The sequence below is a fragment of the Populus euphratica genome, unplaced genomic scaffold (genome assembly GCF_000495115.2).
Source record: "Populus euphratica unplaced genomic scaffold, PopEup_1.0 scaffold28.1, whole genome shotgun sequence".
NCBI classification, from domain to species: domain Eukaryota; kingdom Viridiplantae; phylum Streptophyta; class Magnoliopsida; order Malpighiales; family Salicaceae; genus Populus; species Populus euphratica.
In genome coordinates this window covers 312,221-334,629 of record NW_011499862.1, presented here as the reverse complement: position 1 = coordinate 334,629, position 22,409 = coordinate 312,221, and the positions used below count along the sequence as shown (strand labels likewise).

At 30.6% G+C, this 22,409-nt stretch overlaps 2 protein-coding genes across 2 annotated transcripts; one reads left to right on the top strand and one right to left on the bottom strand.

Moving 5' to 3' along the window:
* The first annotated feature begins 2,095 nt into the window (after nt 1-2,095).
* LOC105124987 (glutathione synthetase, chloroplastic-like) lies at nt 2,096-7,102 on the top strand. Its single transcript, XM_011025231.1, has 12 exons — nt 2,096-2,546; nt 2,869-3,038; nt 3,432-3,507; nt 3,638-3,768; nt 4,408-4,530; nt 4,611-4,691; nt 4,986-5,066; nt 5,167-5,236; nt 5,398-5,519; nt 6,008-6,147; nt 6,234-6,426; nt 6,592-7,102. The coding sequence occupies exons 1-12, from the start codon at nt 2,154-2,156 to the stop codon at nt 6,713-6,715; spliced, it is 1,704 nt and encodes a 567-aa protein (XP_011023533.1). The 5' UTR covers nt 2,096-2,153; the 3' UTR covers nt 6,716-7,102.
* LOC105124988 (uncharacterized) lies at nt 6,901-10,970 on the bottom strand. Its single transcript, XM_011025232.1, has 4 exons — nt 10,364-10,970; nt 9,999-10,206; nt 8,583-8,606; nt 6,901-8,171 (listed from the first exon to the last, which is right to left on the bottom strand). The coding sequence occupies exons 2-4, from the start codon at nt 10,186-10,188 to the stop codon at nt 7,801-7,803; spliced, it is 585 nt and encodes a 194-aa protein (XP_011023534.1). The 5' UTR covers nt 10,189-10,206; nt 10,364-10,970; the 3' UTR covers nt 6,901-7,800.
* Nucleotides 10,971-22,409: the final 11,439 nt, after the last annotated feature.

Below are 22,409 nucleotides of genomic sequence, written 5' to 3'. Positions count from 1 at the left end.
TTCAATCACAATCCGTTGACAACCTGTCAGGGAAACACAGCAAAATTTTGCCAACCCTAGTTTCTATTCGTAACAACAGTTGCAATGAACACTCGACCTGGCTTCTGATATTCTTCCAGCCACCTTTTGCTTTAATCAGAAGTAAAATTAGCAGACCTCTTTCGTTTAGCGTCATAATTCCCTTCAAGGAATGTCTTCCTGCTTCCTGCTAACCTCTACTTGTAAGAAAAGCACAGCCCATATCGATCAACGAATCATTCAACAAAATCCCCCTCCTCCTCCATTCCATTCACATCCATCAACTGTGAAATGGATAAAAAAGAGCACCGATTCCATTCTCTTGATATTTGCAACAGGCTCTACAACTTTTTCGCGAATATTGTCTCAGAACATGCCTTCAAGACTGTGAAATTAGGTCATCCTATGGCTCAAAACGTAGCCAAACCACAGAATGGAGCCATGGCTAGGGCTATCCATGAAAGTGGTCAAGGGGTGGCACCAGTTTGTGAAGATGTAAAACAAGCCAATTATAGTTTGAAGAACTCTGACACTTTTGCCTCATCTTGCTACTCTAGCAATGATCACGAGCAAGATGGCAAGGAGCTCCACGCGACAAGAGGAAGCACCATTGCCTTATTCACTTGTGCCTCGAGCAAAAACAGCCAAGATCAAGAAAAATGTTATGCATATATGAGAGGGTAGAGGAGATAGACACGAGGAAGAAAATGAAAAGGAGCACATCAACAGAAAAACTGCCTTCAATTGACCCGGAAGAAGATGTTGTTCAGCCAGTAAAATCAATATTTCCTCAACATTGCCAGAACCTTGCAACCAAAACAAACTACAAAGTAAAAATCTAAATAAAATCTATATGAATTCATCAAATTAAACAAAAAAACAAGGTTGAGTAACCAAAAGAAAAGAAAAAACTCTTTTCTTTACTGTGCAAATTAATCTATGATATTAGCAAAAAAAAAAAAAACATAAAAAACTGAATATTTTTCTAAAATTTAAATTTAATATTTGGAGCTCTAATTCTTTTAAATCAATAAAATTTAATTTTATTATGTTAAATCAAGCATTATTAACTAAGTGATGAAATATCCCCCAACATTATGAGTTTCTCATATGCAGATATAAAAATAAATTATCATAAACAATCCCAATTAATTTAATATTAAAAAATAAAAATGAAAAATAATTAAAAAAAATTTATTGTAAGAAACCACAATAAAAATTTTTAGAGGGCACAGTAAAACACTAACGACTTTTAGTTTTTTTTTAATTAGATGAATCAAAATTTAATCTTGAATTGAAAAGTTAGCAAAAAATATCCTAAATATATATAAAATCAAAGAAAGAAAAACTATAAAAACAAATGGAGGAGTGCATCAGCGATGATGCTTTTTCTCTGAGGGGGTCGTTAGGGTTGAATCAAGAACCAAAACCTAGCCAGATTCAATCAATAAGTACATTTCTAGGAATAAAATAAAAGTATAGCATAAACAATTACAAGGACAACCTTCCAAACCACCATCTAACTAATAAATTATTGTTTTTCTAGTCTTGATATATATTTTTTTAATATTACCCCTTCACTCTCGTCTTATTGCATTTTTGGATGTTTATGCCCGCTGTTTGAGAATCCAGCCCTCACAGAGATTTACTAAAATTTAATTTTTATTTAGATATATTTTTAGATAGTTTTATCTTAAAATAAATTTTAAAAAATAAAAAAAATATTAATTTAATATATTTTTTACTTAAAAATATTAAAAAAAAAGAGCAGTCGCAGCACTCTTAAAAACCCCTATGTCATGAGGGGTTAGTTGTTTATTTCATAATTATACTCTCAATATTTTTCTAATATTATCCCTTTAATCTTTCTTTTTGACAAAATCTAATATAATTGTCACTGAAAATTTGGACAAAATCTTATTGGAAGGGTGATATTAAGAAAAAGTTTATAGTAGAGGGATGAGATAAAAAAAAGAGTAGAGGGATCACATTAAGAAAATGTCAAGAGGAGAGGTACGAAATAGGAGACTAATTCCATGAAATAAACATCAAGAATTCATTAAAGTAATCAAAATGTAATAAAACAAGTGTCCTAATCCAAATCTTCTTTCTCTTTGCCAAAACAGAAAGCCAACATGGGTATCTCTTATACACCCCGTCTTTCCACCACTACGCTTGACGTCACTCATTCCTCTCTTTTCCCCTGCACATCAAAAACAAACCCAGGAAAAATATCAGATTCTACTTTTAGTCACACCAATAATATCAGCTTGAACAATCTCCAAAAACCCACAAAAAAGTTTGGATCTTTTTATTATTGTTCACATAACACCACCTGTTTAGGCTCAAAGATTGTACCTTTAAAGTGTTTTGACAAAGTAAGGGAAATGGAGAGTCAAGAGGGAATTGCTCAAAAAACCACGATTGACATTCATGGTATTGATGAAGAGTTGGTTCAAAAGATGGTTTATGATGCTCTTGTTTGGAGTTCTCTTCATGGCCTTGTTGTTGGTGATAGAAGCGTTCAGGTCTGTGGATATATGTCTTTCTGTCAATGAAATTTAACATAATTCAGAGTCATGGTTATGAATGATTGAGCTCTTTCGATTATTGTTTTGATTCACCATGAAGTGAGAGTGTCCTAAATATATATTGGTAGCGATTGCTTGATTAGTTGATAATCATTTGGATAATCGTCTGGTATGTTCTCTCCATTAGTGTTCATGATAATAGTGAAAACCAAAAGTTTACTTTTGGTTCACCCAAGTTTTGTTTAGCGTTGGCATCAAGCTAATAGCATAGTGGCATGTGTAAGGTAAGATAGGAATAATGGTATTATTGGATTTGTAGAGATCAGGAAAAGTACCTGGAGTGGGCATGGTACATGCGCCATTTTCCCTGTTGCCTATGACATTCCCAGAAAGTCATTGGAAGCTAGCATGTGAAGTAGCACCTATCTTCAATGAGCTCATTGATCGTGTGAGTTTGGATGGGAAATTTCTACAGGATGCTTTATCCAGGTACTTTGAGTTATGCATACCTAAATAATTCGCTTTCTTTTGTTTTCAAAGTTAGTAGCAATAATTCCACTAGGCTATCATTTCTAAGATCATGGCCTGATAGATCTCTCTTCAGTACGTCAATCAAAATATCAAATACGGTTATTGGCCCCTTTTGCCAACTTATAGCTGGAACCTTTGGAGTTTTGGTCTGCAACATGTTCGTCTTACCACATTTTGTTTTGCTGAACTTTCTAAATCATTTTCAGAATATTTTGTTACTATTTGTTGTGGTTCCCTTGCATTGCTCAGCTTCATCTCTTTTAATTCAGGGTGTCATTTTTGTCTTTGTTTGAAATTTACTCAATATATTGGTAATCCATGTGAACTGATATTTCTTTTCTGAAACCGCAGAACAAAGAAAGTGGATGCCTTTACATCGAGACTTATAGATATTCATTCCAAGATGCTAGAAATTAACAAGAGTGAAGTAAGTTTATTTCAGTTAGGCATTTATATGTGTCATGTTTGTTAGCTTTGGTTTGTTTAAATTGGATTTAGGGAAACAACTGATTTTCATATGGTTAGTAGATGCTGATTTCTTTTGAACACTTATGCAGGAGATACGCTTGGGTTTGCATCGATCAGATTATATGCTTGATGAACAAACTAAAATACTCCTCCAAATAGAGCTAAATACAATTTCATCTTCATTTCCTGGCCTCAGTTGTCTTGTCAGTGACCTTCACAGGTTAAGGAACTTATATTATCTCTGAATTTTTGTACTTTATTCTTAGCTGTAGTAGCTTTTACTTGAGTTTTGGCTTGGAGTTCAGTTTAAGGACATTATAGGTACTTTTTTGTTTTAATTTTTTTTCTTCTCATAGTGATACTGGATTTATGTCTAGTTATGAATTTGGTCATGGTTTGGCAGATAACATCTAAAAGTAAGCAGTGAAGTAGATTAGGCTTGTTATGGGTAAATTTCCATGTTTCATTGAGTTTGGTGTTGCAGAGTTTACAGAGGAAGCAGGTTGGCAGAGTTTTCAGTTGTGAAATCAAATATAACTCATGTAAACCAGAGGCAGGGTATAGGTTTTAGAATAGCCTAATAGTCACAGGTTTTGTAGCATCCATTTGACATAGCTTTGAATTTTGTTCCATATATTTTGCCTGGGACATTTCAGTCGGTTTCCCCACACTGTCAACCCACTCACCTTCATTAAGTGACATTGAACATCATTATTGTTTTCCAGCCTATCACATCTGTATGCTGAAGTCTTCTAACATTAAGGTGTGCTATGATGCACAGAACTTTGGATTGCAACCATTCATAAGTTCACAAAAGGCAAGCAACCAAGAAACGTAACCTTTCTGTTTATTATTGCAGGAGCTTGCTTAAGTACTATGGAGAACATATTGGATTAGATTCCAGTAGAATACCTGGAAATTCTTCTGCTGATAAGTTTGCAGAGGCATTGGCTAAAGCTTGGACTGAGTATAATAACCCTAGGTTGGATCTGAATTAATGGCTCTTCGTTTCTTTCTGCTTCTAGACTGTCATGGTTAGTAATTTGTCAATATGTTGCACAGGGCTTTGGTTCTGGTGGTTGTTCAGCCTGAAGAACACAACATGTATGATCAACATTGGCTTTGTGCAACATTGGAGGAAAGATATCCTTTTCACTTGCAATATTGTCTCTCATGTGTGGAGTGCCCGTATTGTTTCTGAAATATGTTTTCTTATCACAAAGAAAATCGAGATATAGTTATGGATAGAATAAATATAGACAAGTTTTTTTTTTAATGAATATCAAAAGTTTGAAAAGTGATGACATGCTCATCAATTCCAAAATTTATTTATTGGTGAAGCACAACATCTCAGAAATCACTTTCCAGATAATTAAAATTTAGCCAAAAAGCTTTCCATGGAGTTCAAAAGTGATTTGTTCCTTAGCTTTATAACACACATAATGTCAAAACTATTCGGAAAACATTGGCAGAAATAGACAAGGATGGGGAAATTCTACCAGATGGAACTCTTCTTCTGTATGTAACTTCCTTCATGCCATGGAAATCTAATATCACCTTTCTAGAAGTTTTCTATGTTAGGATTTCTAACTTTAATATGCTAAACATGCATTTGCAGAGGTGGAAAAGAAATTTCAGTTGTTTATTTTAGAGCTGGTTATGCACCTACTGATTATCCTTCAGAAGCTGTAAGAATTTATTCATTTTTTTTTTCTGCTGCTGCTGCTTGCTATCTTGATTCAAGTATGCTCCAAAGATGCTGATTTAATGTTACTTCTATGAATAAAGAATGTTGTTACCTGGAATATGATTGATATTATACCGGTGTTTGATGCTCGTTGTTTTCTAGGAATGGAGAGCTAGGTTACTTATGGAGCAGTCATCAGCTGTCAAGTGCCCATCCATATCTTATCATTTAGCTGGAACCAAAAAGATTCAACAAGAACTTGCAAAACCCAATATGCTTGAAAGGTAGTAAATTTTTACAAGATGAACTCTTCTGCCTTTTTCCAAATCATTGTTGGTTTATGTAATTTCTTTTTTGGCAAATGTCCTCTAAGGATGTTTACCAGAGGCTGAAAAAAAGAATTTGTAATTGTCTAACGCATGTTATTTGTTAAGTGAAGTTGGAATCTAACCTTATGGTTCACAAGGTGAATGATTTTCTTCTTTTTTGACCACAACAACTGCCAAATCTGTATATATTAGTGGCATATGCCTTTGCTTGGAGGCCTGTTGATCTAGCCATCTAGGTTTGCCTCAAGAAACATTATAACACGTTTTCAAGTGCACTTGGTTAGAATTTGAAAGGTATGCTCTACCCTTGCAAATGTTTCTGGGTAGATGGATTCTGGTTGGAGATTATGAGTAGCTCATTGGTCCCTTAAATTTTAGAAGAGAAGCAGCATTCACTGCTCTCAATTGGTGATCCCTTAAACATTGATTTTGTATTTTCGTAGATTTCTAGAGAACAAAGAGGACATTGCCAAATTGCGGAAATGCTTTGCTGGATTATGGAGTCTGGATGATTCAGATATCATCCAAAAAGCCATTGAGAGGCCTGATCTCTTTGTGATGAAGCCCCAAAGAGAAGGCGGAGGTCTCTTATTTCTGAATTCACTTTGATATTCTTCTTCTTGCTGTTGGGTTTGGTGTTTTACAGACAATGAGATCATTTCCTTTCAGGAAACAATATCTACGGTGATGATGTGAGGACAAACCTTCGAAGATTGCAGAAAGAAGGAAGCGAAGAGGATGCCGCTTACATCCTAATGCAAAGAATTTTTCCTATGGTTTCGCCCGCATTTTTGGTGCGTGAGAGCATTTGCCACAAAGATCATGCCATATCAGAACTTGGAGTATATGGTGCTTACTTGAGGTATGCAAACCGTGCATCAAAATATGTCACTATATGGTTTTTTTCTATTAAAATATTTGTATATTTAAAGAGAGAGAGAGAGGAAGGAAGAGAATTTGAATTGACCAATACACCACCAAACATCATTTCTTTCACATTTATGCTTGAAGATTTTGGCATGTGCAGGAACAAGGAGAAAGTTATCATAAATGAGCAGTGTGGATACTTGATGCGGACAAAGGTATCTTCATCAAATGAAGGAGGAGTTGCAGCTGGATTCGCAGTCTTGGACAGTATATACTTGAATTAACAGAGTAGCTTAATAATTTCTCCAAGTGGGTTTATGTTCTTAACCCAAAGACTTAGTGGTTAACTTCGCATGTGTGCTAACAGCATTCAGCACCAGATTTGACAATTGTTCGGATAAATGGGTCCTCGAGTCAAGTTTTTCTCGAGAAAAAAAAAATTGTCCCACCATTTCCATTTTTTATTTACCAGAAAGAAACATTGAGAGGCAGGAGTTCCCTTTCTTACCCTGTTCCCACTTTCTGATGGGTGGTTTTCCTTCCTGGCATTTTTGTAACAAAACATTTGTAACTGTATCAGCAAACAAAGCAATTTGGAACTATACACGGCTACTCAAAATTTAATAATACAGCAACTGTGATAAGTGAAATTCAAGTGAGATTTGTAATTTAATTCAGCTGGTTGGAGCAATTGTATTGAACTCTAGGGGCAATGTTGTGGTGTCTGAATCGTCATATTCTAATGATTTTGCCTCACTGCTCCTCTCGCAAAGAAAAGTAGCATTGTTTTTATTTTTTAGCAGGATAAACTGAAGTACGGCAGGTCGATACTGCAAGCAATGATTTACAATATGTGGCGATAAAATGGGCTGCAGGAAGATATAGCTGTAGAAATTTCTCTGAAAGATATAAAAATTGGAAGAAGGTATTTTCATGGGATGCATACAATTGGGGTCTATGAAGGGATTATGTCAAAGCTTCAAAACGAAACCAATCTATCTCCTTGCTGGACGTCCCTCATTCCCTTGCAACAGCTCAAAGAAAAATCATTTTGTTTTGCAGTACATAAAATTACAAAGAAATGCTTGCATCAAAGTGGTGAAATGAAGAATCATTTATGTATAATCATTCCAGTGTTCTAATTTCTTTTGCATACAAGGCATCCTAATAATGACTCCTTCATATTGAAAAGAGTAGCTAAAAAGTGCAAAAAGAATATTTATATACACAAGAGACCCCTGTAAAAAAGGGTTAAACAAGCAACTCCACATTCTAAAACCTAATGATTTTCTTTTTTTTTTAATTTTTTGATTTGATGGCAGGGGGTATATTTGAGTCTTATGTGTCAAAATTCTTTTCTTTGCTGATCTTAATGGCGCACATCTCCGATCGGATTTGTCTTTTTTAGGCTATGAATAGTGTTATTGTCTGCATAAGTTATATTTTCTCCCCACCCCACTTCTAGAGCTCGTTGCTCCCACAATGCTGTAAGTTTACGCTCCTCTACCAGTCCAGCTTCGGCTCTCTCCCTTCCTGCTTCGCAAGTTTCTGTGTGCGCACTGCATTTTTGTGCTTCGGTTTGATATTGTAAAGAAATTCTCCTAGCAGTTGCTACCAAATTCCTTGTCTGCTCCAACGTTTCATTAGCTACTCTTTTCTGTAAATCAATCTCCTCTGATATTAAATCAGCTACACCCTTATTCATTTCTTCACTTATTTCTGGATCGTGTTTGCCACATTCTGCAAATACAATATAGAAGACTTCTGATAACTTGGTAAAACTAGCTGACAAAGAATACGTGTAAATCATCTTTAGTAGAGTATAAATCTTCCATTAATTGTATATGCAATTAAGATATGGAGAAAGGCGTTCATCTGGTGAAGTGAGCAAATGTTTCAGTATGAAAATCTCATTTACTGAACTTTCCCTTCAATTAGAATTTTGTTAGTTCAAAAGTCGACACAGAAAAGAGGAAGCAAATTTTTTTTCCGATTTCAAAGTTTCAACATGAGGATGTTGAATAGCATGATTTGAGTAACAAAAATCACGTGTATAAAGGGTTAAATGTGGGGACCATTTCATTCAATCTCCAAGGAAAGGAAAGGAAACCACAGTTTAAACAGCAAAGAAAGCAAGAAAGTAGGACTGACCTGGATATGAGTTGTTGATAAATTCTGCAGAACAAGAGATGTTAAAGAAGTTATTGGAAACATCAATGTTTTTAACAGGAAGGAAAGCAGCTAAAGGTTTTCGAAGTAACTTCAGAATACACAGAGACAATCAAGATCAAAATGATCCCTAACAAAAATCCGCCTATGTACCCGATTTCTAGCACGTAGAATGTTAAAAAAAAAAAGTGGCACTGATTTCAGATTCTCTATGTAGAAGTCTACTGCTTCCCTAAAGTATATTTGAACATTTTCATTTCATAAAGGAATGAATTTAGATGCATAATAAAAGGGCATTCTAGCATCCAAATAGATAAAAAAAGGGAGGTATCCTAGCATCACCTTCAACATATAATCAGCACTCAAATGGTGCTATTGTTTAATGATGTTTATGTGACTTGAAAAATACTATTGCAGTTGGTGTTCTGCTTTGATATTCATCGAGTTGAACCAAAAAAAGCCCTTTTAAGTTCAACTCAAAGCAGAAAATAGCCAATATTCCAACACTCTAATTAGCATCAAATGGTTTGATAACACAGTTGAACACTTTCGAACTTAGAAAAGTTTTGCAACCAAGGTGAATTCCTTCAACTTTTCAGCTTGTTAAAGCAGAGATTCATACAAATGTCCATGCTATCTGCCATGGAGACAGTTCTTCACTTAACTAGCAGCATTTCATTGGAGTATGATGCAAATTGATGTCGTGTTTGATGGGGTTGACAGGAAATCTACCATGAACGTACTTGAAGTTGTTCTTTGGGCATGAGCTTGACAAAAGCTAATACTTTGGTGCAATCACCACCATAAAACTAAAAAAAAAAGATGATGAAAAATGTGCATGAAAGGATAGCCTCATAAATTTCTCACAGAAGGATAGTATAACATCGAAGGAGACCTTGTATTCCTGGTACTACTCTGAACTCACAAAACCTTAAGACATTTACTCAATCTAAAATTGGGGTTTTCAATATAACCCATTCAACCTTCAACCTCACAAGCCATACTCAATCAACCAAAGATTTATGCTTTTTCCTTATTTCCTAGCATAAATTGGTGGGACATATCCCTTGAAGGGCTAATCAAATGTACCAGCCTACATTGGAGACTTTTTCTTTTTTTATCAGAATAAATATCATTGAAGAAATTATCCATCATAACATAAAGTGATGTTAATCACATACACAGATTGCTGATTAATCAATTGCCATTTATGAACGCATCAAAAGAGACCATGAAACTGAAAACTAAACTCGCAAAACAAAAATACTGCAATTTTTTTTATACAGAAGTAAAAAATCTACTAAAAGAAGGCACATTTTTATGGTATCAAAATAAATCCAAAAATGCAAACTAACTAATAGCCATGTTTAGAAAGGTCGGTAAGAAGCTTTTACTCACCTAATGTCCATAATAAATCCACTTCAGAGCAATTGCAATCACAAAAGCATGAAGCTTGCGCATCATTTGAACTCCCCTTCGAAAACAATCCAGGTCCAACAATGTAGACAACAAAGAACATAGCCACCAGCGCCAAAACCACCCGTAAAGCACCATTACTAAACCCATAATACTCTGACTTATAAGCCATCTCTGCAGTTCCCTCTTTCTACAATCAACAAACAAAGAAACAAAACCCAAAATACCAAACTTTATTTTTTGCTTTCAAAGAAATGAACTAAACAACCAAAACCCAGATATCAAAAACCAAACTTTTATTTGCAGAACATGAAAAAACACAGAATTTCAAGAGGTGGGTCACGCACAATTTGGAGATCAGGTAGTCCAACTACAAAACTCGACAACGATTCTACTCTTTATCCTTACTAAAAAATGCAACTTCAGCGAATGAATGTGCGTAAAAGAAATGTCTGTTTTTGAGTTTTTTGAGGAGATAAAAGAGACCTCAGATCCCTATAAAGTGAAAAGGAAATTTACAAGACTTGGAAATGAGTGAACTTCTTGTCAGAGAAAAAGAGAGATACTGTGGCAAAGAGAAATTTACAAGCCTTGGAAATGAGTGAACTTGAAGTGGAGCATTAGTACTTAAGTCTCATATTACTAACACTCCATTGCTTTTCTTTAATCATTCTGATTGCTACCTTTGTTGGTGTTAAATAAGATTTGAGAGGCTAATGAAGTTGCAGTAATCTGGTTGTGTTTACAGGCTGTAACTTGGTGTGATCCTTACTTATCAAACAGTTCGAAGAAATACATGAAAAACCTAACTGGAGATAAACGCTTGTTGTTCTTTGATAAGCACAATCAAAATAATAGATAGACACTGTTGTCCATTTTTTGCTGGGGAGGCTTGATTACAATGGATAACGTTAAAAAAAATTAAGCAAGGGCTATATTTGGTTTAAAGGTATTTGATAATAAAAGAGGATCTGCATGAACATTAAAGGCCATGGCCCTTGAGGCAAAAGTTGAGTATTTATCGCTCGGAGGCATTAATCTCTAGCAAAAGTAACGTCCGTGAGAGGAAATCGCCCGCACAACTTGGGACCACAGCTCTACGTTCTCGGATGCCATGCTACGAGGACGTTTGTCGTCGGGTTTAATAACTATGTGTTTGTCATAGCCTTGTGAATTGACAGTTATCTAATATTCAATTGCTTTTTTAAAATATTTTTTAATTTAAAGTGTGTTAACATAGCCTCGTGAATTGACGGTTATCTAATATTCAGTTGCTTTTTAAAAATATTTTTTAATTTAAAGTGTGTTAAAATAGGATTATGTTTTTCAAATTTTTGTTTAATTTTTATACTACCACATTCAAATCATTTAAAAATATTAATTTAATATCTTTAAATAAAAAAGAAATTTGAAAAAACCCTTAAAACCCGGGCGAGACCCGGTTTCTTTTTTTTTTTTCAAATGTAATATTTAAAACCCATTAGTATATATACTCTATATTCTCAAAAAATAAGTAATATTTTTTCAACGTGGGATAAAAAAACTATTTCGTTTAAATTTGGGAATCCACTGAATTTTATTTTAAGATGATTTTTAAAAATATATTTATTATGAAAAAAAATATTTTTGATATTAGTATGTTAAAATAATCAAAAGAAAATTTAGAACAAAATCAAAATTTTAGAAACATGCTTTTAATATATTATTTAATGATTTTGATGTGCTGATACTAAAAAAAATTATTTTTAAATAAAAAATAATCCTTTCATATATATATACTCTATACTCCTATGAAAAAACTTTAAAAAAATAATTACACTATAAATATCAAACATGTACTAAAAAAATATTTGAGAATGCAACTGAGATCATGTTTCCTAAAATATCAATTTTTTAAATTATTTTTTTATATTTTTGAATAGTTTTGATATGCTTATATTAAAAATAATATCTTTTTAATGTGGGATTTGAAATCCTTTCATATATATACTCTATGTTGTCAAGAAAAAAATCATTTTTTTCAATGTGGGATAAAAAATCTTTTCGTAAATCCAAGGTGGGGTATCCAATATTGCCCATTGCCCATTGCCCATTGCAAGTCATAGAAGGCAGGTTTCTTCACCAAAATTACACAAGATAGAAGAAGTTCCTCAGATGTTCTTGCAAGGAAGCCTAATTCAACAAGCTCGAGCTTGCCTGAAGAAATTAATTTTGTTGGATTGTGAATTATAACAACCAAAACATTAGATCATTGACATGCAAATAATTAAGTCTTAATAACATTGCAATCAATTTCATAGCTTGGGGTTCCTCTTTGGGAGATGAACCTAGCGCGGAGTCAAACCCTATAAGTATCGTTTCCGATATGTTTTGCCATAAGAAAACTACAATTAGTGCAGATTGAATCGAAGAACTTTCACTCAAATATCGAGGAAGCCTATTCTCACATACCTGAGGAACCATTTTCTTTGTCTGAGTCTGCTGCATGATCAAACAATTGGATAAATTTTGCAACTAACATGAAATATAATTAAATGATGAAATAGCACATATTAATAAAATATTATATTTTTCAATCGTGTTATTTTCAAGAAAATTATTTTAAGAAATGATTCAATATTTGATAAAATATTTAGATTGAAGCCAAAACGATCAGAATATTTTGACTATTGTTAGGTTTTGGGTTATTTTTATGTTTGAAGTTGAAAAAATTTATAAAATCACACTTTTTGTTTATTTGAAATTTTATTTGTTTTATAATTTTAAAGAGTTAAAATATTTATAATTTTATCAAAATTTGAAGAGGGTTTCCTCTGTATAATAACTATATCCAAAGTTTTATCCCACTTAAAAAATCTGCAAAAAACCACGTTAATTTGAATCAACAAATTCTAACTAAACTCAACATATTTTTATATTCTATAATCATAAATAACCACATGAATGCAAGAAAAATAACATATATATGCAAAAAGTTGAAACAAGATTTACGATTAATTTAGGAGGCTTAAGCTACAATAGTTATCTTTTATATTTATATGATTAGAGCAATATATAATAGTTATTGTATAGCGCATGACGTAGTATAACTCTATACAAGAAAAATATAATATCTTTTAAATTACAAAACATTCTACAATACAAAATGAATATAAAATAATTTAATAATACAATATTCTAGTAATCTAAAAACATATAAATATGACTTATTTATCTATTTATATTTATATTATTTATTAAATGATTTGAGCTCATTACTAGCACAATCATATTTATTTAATTAATGTTATATTTTAAAATCACAATATTTAATAGATATTATATTTTAAAAACACTATAATGTAAAACTATGTCATTTCACCGTATCCTTTTCAAACGACATCAATTCCTCAAATTTTTTTGACTTTATTAGCTAATTTGAAAGGAAAAAAAAACCCTAAAAAAAGCATCAAGATACCAAGGACATCTTCGATCCAATCACCTGGTGGCGGAAGGAAGGGGGGCAAGCAGGGGCCCGGGCTCCCCTAAAAAGAGATACATGTTATTGGGTAATTAAACGCAGAGAAGGTTTTTTATTCTAAAAAGTGAGTTTTTTTTTTACCATAATTAAGTGTGAATTTTCAATTTGATGTTCTTTGAATTATTTTGTGCAGCCCTAATATAAATCCTGTAAAAATAAAATTATTACTTTGCACAACAAATTTTGCATCCAGTCAAAAATAAAAAATACAAGTAAATTTTTTTAACAAAAAAATTGAAGCAGAGCTATTAATTAATTTATTTTCATCAAACAAAACAAGGTAACTTAAATTTAAAATCTATTTTTGTTTTGTTTTGAGATGTTTATTAATAATTTGATGAGGTTTTTTTTATAATTCTATTATTTTTGCTTTATTTTTTTCTCAGGTTTGGTAGTTTTACAAATTGTTTTTAAAATTCTTATTATAGTGTTTTTTTAATTAATTAGATATATTTTATTGGTTTGTTTTTATATACTTGGATTTTTTTAATGTTTTGTTTTAGCAGAGCCGCTAAAATTATCAATTTTTTCTCACGATATATGTTTTGATTTTAAGTTGAACCATGAACAAAATTAGAAGAATTTGATTATTTAAAAAAAAATATTGATAACTCGCAGCCTAGTGAATCAACTCTAATGTGTAATAGTAAAGTTATGGTTGAGCAACTCCAATGCGCTTCGGTTTATAAAGAACCCACGTTGATTAGTGAAAATCATTCTTTATTATTTTTTGTTTTATTTCAAAGTTTATCGAACATAAATAATGCTTCGCTTTAGCTAATGATTTTTATATACTTTGTATGTTTATATTTGATAGGTATAAAGACCAACAATATTAAAGTGATGAATATATTATGAAGATGAAATTAACTTCGTTATTTTAACTTAATTTGGTATTGTTTTGAATATTTTACCTTATATAAAGGTCATTATATGCTTGTAATAAGTTATTTGAATACAACTAAATTATATAGATTTTTTTTTTCACAACTAATATATAATAAATTAAAATAAATATTATATTTTATTATATTAATTTTAACCCCTCCTAACAAATAATCCCAGCTCTCCCCTGCAGTCACCCCGTTAACATTTATCCGCAACTTCTGATAAGCAATCCTTTCAGGAAAGGGTCCCCATTCTAGCATTTCTTCCCCCTGTGTGATGGATGGCCATGCTGTATTCTTCACCGGGCCCTCTGCATTCTTCGAAACTCACAGTTCGCAGGATTATTTAAGAACTCAACTTGCTCGACTGCCCACTTGAACCACTTCATAAGGATTACTCGACAAGTTATCACATGTGAGATACCATTCTAAGGTTTAAGTCATGGGCATGATCTTCGTGAAGCCTATTCAAGTCCATGTCCCCCCACATATATTCAAGAAACCTGTGAGGAAAAAAAAAGAAAAAAAAAAGACGTATTCTTTCTGTTATGAAGGGTTTTATTTTTTTTCATGCCAGTAACCTGTAAAACAAGAGTTCAGTTTTTGTAATAGATTCACCACTTGATGATCACTACATCAAAAAACACCCAGAAAAAGAAGCATGAACCAAAGAAGTTTGAGTCTCACTTCTACCATATGTCACGCAAAAATAAGAACTCGCACACCAAGCTAGAAGTTCTTTTCTTAATCAGGAAAACAGACATTTGAGGTTCAAGGACTACAAGACTAATTTTGAAGGATTTCTCTCATGAATTTACCTGTAGATCCCAGTAAAGAAAACCACATGGGGTGGCACCAAATAAAAAAGATTCGTGAATTCCCCCGTCGGAAATCTAATTTCGTTAATTGTAGCCAAAACTTCCCAATAATTTGCACACTTGATACTTTCTAAAATAATTTGTATTTAGATCTTATATAGAAAATAAATAGATTAAAATATATCTTCTATTGTCAAAATAATTCTTATTTTTAAAATTTTGATATTTTTAAGCTATGATGCATTTGAAATTTAGCATGTTTCATAATAATTTAAATTAATGTTTGAAAATAATATAAATTATATACTGAAGTCTCACCTAACAGCTTTAAATTATTGGTTTAAGATGGTTCTTTGACATAGTTATCCTACTATACCGAGGGTTGATGAGTTATGTTAATTGACTCAAGTTTTTTTCTCTTATTCAATATTTGAATTGATTGAAAATTAAGTATCATAATTTGTTTTGGTTTATTTGCCCTCATTTCATGACTTAGGTTACAAATTTGACGGGTTATCCAAGGTTAACTAAATTGATTTTTGATGTCCTTTTATTAATTGTTTTTTTTTTCAATTTAATATTTTAACACTGGATTGATTGAAAATTAGGTTTTATAATTTATTTCAATTTGTTTTCTTCTGAGTTATCCTAATCATATGACTTAGATTGCGAGTTTAGCAGGTTGACTCTAGTAATTTTTTAGATTATTTTTTTAATTGATTTTTTAACTTCATCTTTTAATATTAAATTTATTAAAAATTAAATTTTATAATTTATTTTAATTTATTTTCTATTAAAATTATTATAGTATCATGATACAAATTAATTCAACCCTAGCTCTTTACTTATTATTATATATCAATTTGCTCTTTCTTATTAAAAATATAAAAAATAAAAAATAAAGTCTTCTCTCGCTTTATAATTAAGCTCTATTGAAGATTAAACTACAATTTAAAGCACGTTTACTCATCCTGACCAGTCAGGAGATAATGTGATTTTTTTAATAAAAAATGAAAATAATTTTTTATTTATGTTTTAATAAAACCACATGGGGGTGGCACCAAATAAAAAAGATTCATGAATTCCCCCGTCGGAGATCTAATTTCGCTAATTGTAGCCAAAATTGCCCAACAATTTGCACACATATACTTTCTAAAATAATTTGTATTTAGATGTATATAGAAAATAAATAGATCAAAAAATATATTTTTTTATTTATTAAAATAATTTTTAAAATTTTTTTTTGGTATTTTTAAGCTTTAACGCATTCAAGATTTAATGATATATTTAAAAATAATATAAATTATAGAGTCTTACCTAACACCTTAAACTATTAGGATGAGATGGTTTTTTGATATGATTATTTCACTAAACTGCAGGTTTGATGAGTTATATCAATTGACTTGAGTTTTTTTTAATTAATTTTTTTTTAATTTTATCTTTTAATATCTAAATTGATTGGAAATTATTTGTTTCAGTTTGTTTGTCCTCGTTTCCTGATTTAGGCTACAAGTTTGATGGGTTAACTGGAGTTGAATTGAATTGCATTTTCATGTCCTCTTATTAATTGATTTTTTTTTCAATTTAATTTTTTAATATTGAGTTGATTGAAAATTAGGTTTCATAATTTTTTTTTTTTTTTCTACTAAGTTATCCTGATTTCATAAAGTATATTGCAAGTTTTGCAGGTTGACTCGAGTAATTTTTCAGGTTATTTTTTAATTTATTTTTTTTAATTTCATCATTCATACTTTCTAAAATATTTAGATCTTGTATAGAAACTAAATAAATCAAAATATATCTTTCATTGCTAAAATAATTTTTTTTAAAAAATTGATATTTTTAAGCTCTGATGCATTTATGATTTAATAGTATATTTAAGAATAATATAACTCATATTTTAAATTCTTATCTAATATCTTAAATTATTACAGTGTGAGTTGGTTCTTAGATATGATTATCCCACTAGACTTCGGGTTTGATGAGTTATATCAATTGACTCAAGTTTTTTTTTTTCTAATTGATTTTTTTTAATTTTTTTTTTAATATTTGAGTTAATTAGAAATTAAACATTATGATTTGTTTTGATTTGTTTGTCTTTATTTTATGACTTAGGTTACAGGTTTGATGAGTTAACTGGAGTTGATTTTAATTGCATTTTTATATCTTTTTATTAATTGATTTTTTTCAATTTAATCTTTTAATATTAAGTTAATTGAAAATTAGGTTTTATAATTTATTTCAATTTGTTTTTTATTGAGTTATCTTGATCTTATGACACAGATCGTGAGTTTAGTAGGTTAACTCGAGTAATTTTTTATATTATTTTTTTAATTGATTTTTTTAATTTTATCCTTTAATATTAAATTTATTAAAAATTAAATTTTATGATTTATTTTATATTAAAATTATTATAGTATCATGATACAAATTAATTCAACCCTAGCTCTTTACTTATTATTATATATCAATTTGCTCTTTCTTATTAAAAATATAAAAAATAAAAAATAAAGTCTTCTCTCGCTTTATAATTAAGCTCTATTGAAGATTAAACTACAATTTAAAGCACGTTCTCACATTGTCACCAGGCAGAGATAATGTGATTTTTTTAATAAAAAAACAAAAAAATGAAAATAAAAAATGCAAAACCTCGAATTCCTGTTTTCTTCTGATGTCATTAAAGTTGCTCGCAGCTGGATTCCAAATATCTGTGGGCTGCTGTGACTATTTAATGAAGAAAGTCAATCTCTACATTAATACTAATTATAAACCAAATGGAAGTTAAAGTTGGTGTCCGTGGCAATTATATAATTTATTTCTTATTTAAAAATATACAAAAAATAATAAAAATTTATCTTTAATACCAATATATCAGAATAATTATAAAAAAACAATTGAAAATATTATTTCTGTTGTTGCTACGGCAATCAATGTGCAGGAGGTTGGCAGCCCAGCAGGGGTGTCAAATAAAAGTAATCTTAATGTCCCCAACTCAGACGTTATGATTAATTGTTACGCCAGCAGCAGCAGCATGTATATGTGATGAATTAATAATTACTTCACTTTATAAATTAATCCTTTTAATATAAAATTAAGACCCCATATTTATTATTTATTTACTTGTTCGCTCTGTGTTGCGGCCAATATTTATTTTTATAAAACACAAAAATACTATAAGATCAAAAGTGTTGGGCCAGCTAAAATGCCGGGGTTAAGAACTTCAAGTGTATTTAATTTGTTTATTTAAAATTTTATATTTTTTTAAAAAATAGTTTTTCTCTTTAATAGTAATAATAGTATTTTTTAAAAAAAATTATTAATAATTATAATAACAATAATTTTTAATTTTACCCTTCAAATCAAATTTAAGGTTATTTTTCAATATTGATAATAGTTTTTTTAAGTTATTAATTATTTTATAAATAATATTAATCATAATGAAAATAATAATTTTTATAATACAATTAATAATAATTTTTATATTAATATTTTTAATTTTAATTTTAATAAAAATATTTATAAACATAAATAATAATATTTATAAACCTTAGATCCAAGAACCTTGAGTTCTGACAAAAGACCTAGGAGAATTAGGTCCGAAGACAGAATCCAATCAACATGGGTCACGACGCAAGACTCATAAACCTTAGATCTTGATGCATGACCCATCACCATTAAATCTTGACATTAGACCCAAGCGAATTGGGTCTTAACACAACACTTAAGAGAATTGAGTATAGAGGTAAGATCCAATCGAAATGGATCCTAAGGCATGACCCGAGAGAATTAGGTTTTGTGGCATGACTGATTTTCTTTGGGTCTTGACACAAGACCAAAATTAAATTTGAACTCGAGATCCATTAGTTTTAGGTCTTGATACCAGACCAAGTGTTTTTGAATCCTCAAATTTTATTAGGTCATGTTGTGTAGCCGAATTCAAAGCTATTTTGAGTCCTTCCTATGAAAGACCTAAAATAGCTTGAGGTCAAATAGTGGTATCAAGTGAAATGAATCATAACGCAGGACTCAAGACAATTAGCTCCAGACTCATGATCAAAAAGACTTGGATCCTGGCGAGGACCCAAGCGAAATGGGTCCTAATGCAAGACCAATTGATCCTGTGTCTGGAGCTCCCAAGAGAATTATAATAAAAACAATTATATTTATAACATAAATAATTATATTAAGAAACTCATAAATATTTATAACATAAATTATAATATTTTTTATATTAATACTTAGAATTATAATAAAAATAAAAATATTTATAACATAAATAAAAATATTTTTTATATAAATACTTTGAATTTTAAAAAACATAATAATATTTATAATATAAATAATTATATTAGAAAACTTAAGATCAAGACTCTTAGATCCTGACACAGGACCCAAGAAAATTGAGTCCTAATACAAGACTCAAGTGAAATGTATCCTGACATAGAACCTAAAACAATAGACTCTAGATTCAGGATCCAAGAGACTTGGATCCTGAAGAAGTACCAAGCAAAATAGATCTTGATGCTGGACCCAACAAATTTGTATCTAGATGTTGGACTCAAAGTTAATTAGTTTTGTGTCTGGAGCACCTAAGAAAATTATAACAAATTTGCATCTAGACGCTGGACCCAAAGTTAATTATTTTTGTGTCTGGAGCACCCAAGAAAATTATAATAACAATAATAATATTTATAGCACAAATAATTATATTTTTGAGATAAATACTTTGACTTATAAAAAATAATTATATTTATAATACAAATAATTATATTAATAAACCCAAGACCTAGAGACTTGGATCCTAACACAAGATCCAAGCGAAATGGGTCATGACTAGGACTTATGAGCGATGGGTCCTGACACCATCTGCAATCATGAACCTAAACACCTAGAGTAACCCTAATGCCATGTGTCTACAGATTGTGGTCTGCAACTCCACTAGGCATGTTAGCACATATGGTTTACCTACCCAGCACCAGGTGTTTGTAGTATAGGGCCCGCACCCCCACCAAAACTAAAGATGATTATTTTCTACCTAACCATCTCTTCAATGCTATATACTTCCCAGTGGAAAGACAATCCCACCTTTCCCTGCAATCTTTCCAACTCTTTATGGTAAAGGTAGCTCTATTATTACATTGTTCAAATCTACAGTGCTTTGTGTTTATATAAACAGTAACAAGAGCATTAATCCCTTTTAGTATATTGTATAACTAGTTTATAGTTTTTGTTATGTTGTTGGATAATTTAAATAAAAAATATTCAAATTATATTGAATTATTTGATATTATTATTAAACTCAAGTCAACGAATTAACTTTAAAATTTTCAAATCATAATCATTATTTAGCCTGAATTTAGAATTAAATTGTGTAGGAGTTACCTCGACTTATCCTAATCTATTTGAAAAATCCAAAATCGACCAAAATAATTAATAAAAAATATGGTTTGAATTTTTTTTTAAAAATAAGATGATGTCTTTTTTAAAATTGGGATGCTAACATATTTGATTAGTGTAATTTTTATGACAAACCAAAATAATTTATGGAGATAAATTCATAATAAATCAAAGAAAGTAATGAAGAATAATTTTATTTAAAAAAAAAAACTCACCTCCTCCACTCATTCCGTACACTCATTCCGTACACTCATCACATATAGAGTCGTTGCAATAGTATTTTCTAGAGACGCCGGCTGAATCTTGGACCACATGAAAACACCGAGACACTTGCTATTGATAACCAGCCAGGCTTCCGTCCCGGTGGCTGTATGGGGATTATGGCAGCCAGATTAGAAAGGCTGGAAGGGTGGATGTCGTGATCGAGGCTCGCCAAATCAAGTGAAGAATTTACGTTAACAAATAGATCGGTTGGCATATCCCACACCACTTAAAGACAATGTGATTTTTTAATAAAAAAATAAAAATTTATTTTTAATACCTGCACATCAAAATAAAAAATATATATATTAAAAAAATAATTTAAAAATTATGTTTGTTGTCGCTATGCTAATCAATGTGCAGGCAGCAGGGGTGTAGAATAAAAGTAATCTTTATGTCCCCAACTCAGACGTTCGGCCAATAAACAACGTGGATTAAATGTTACGCCAGCTGCAACGACATGTATATGTGATGAATTAATAATTATTTGACTTCATCAATTAAGCCTTTTAATACAAAATTAACTTCACATTTAAAAATGTTTAATTAGTGAAACGTACCTACCTGTGTTGGCTAGGGACACATATCTATTAGTCAATTACTGGTTTATAGTTTGTAGGATGTTGTTGGATAACTTTTTTTATAAAAAAATATTAAATTATTTGATATTATTATTAAACTCGAGTCATGTTAATTTTAAAATTTTTAAACTATAATTATTATTTAGCTCGATTTTAATATTAAATTATATAAAAATTGTTTCAACTTATCCTAGCGATTTAAAGAATCTAAAATCAACTAAAATAATTAATAAAAAATATGGTTTGAATATTTAAAAAAAATTAAGATATTTTTTTTTAATATTAAAATAATAATATATTTAATAATATATTTGATTGGTCTAAGTTTTATGACAAACCAAAATACTGTAAGGAGATAAATTTATAATCAAGCAAAGAAAATAATGAAAAATTATTTTAAAAAAAAAAGAAAAAAAAACTCAACTCCTTCACTCATTCCATATAATTGACTTGCTCGGTTTGTATTTATGGTGAACTCAAAGCATAAAGTTTAACTTCAACTCTTTTAAAATTTGATAGATTTAGATAAGAATTTACGTTAACAAATAGATCGGTTGGCATATCCCACACCGCTTAAAGACAATGTGATTTTTTAATAAAAAAATAAAAATTTATTTTTAATACCTGCACACCAAAATAAAAAATATATATATTAAAAAAATAATTTAAAAATTATGTTTGTTGTCGCTATGCTAATCAATGTGCAGGCAGCAGGGGTGTAGAATAAAAGTAATCTTTATGTCCCCAACTCAGACGTTCGGCCAATAAACAACGTGGATTAAATGTTACGCCAGCTGCAACGACATGTATATGTGATGAATTAATAATTATTTGACTTCATCAATTAAACCTTTTAATACAAAATTAACTTTACATTTAAAAATGTTTAATTAGTTAAACGAACCTACCTGTGTTGGATAGGGCCACAA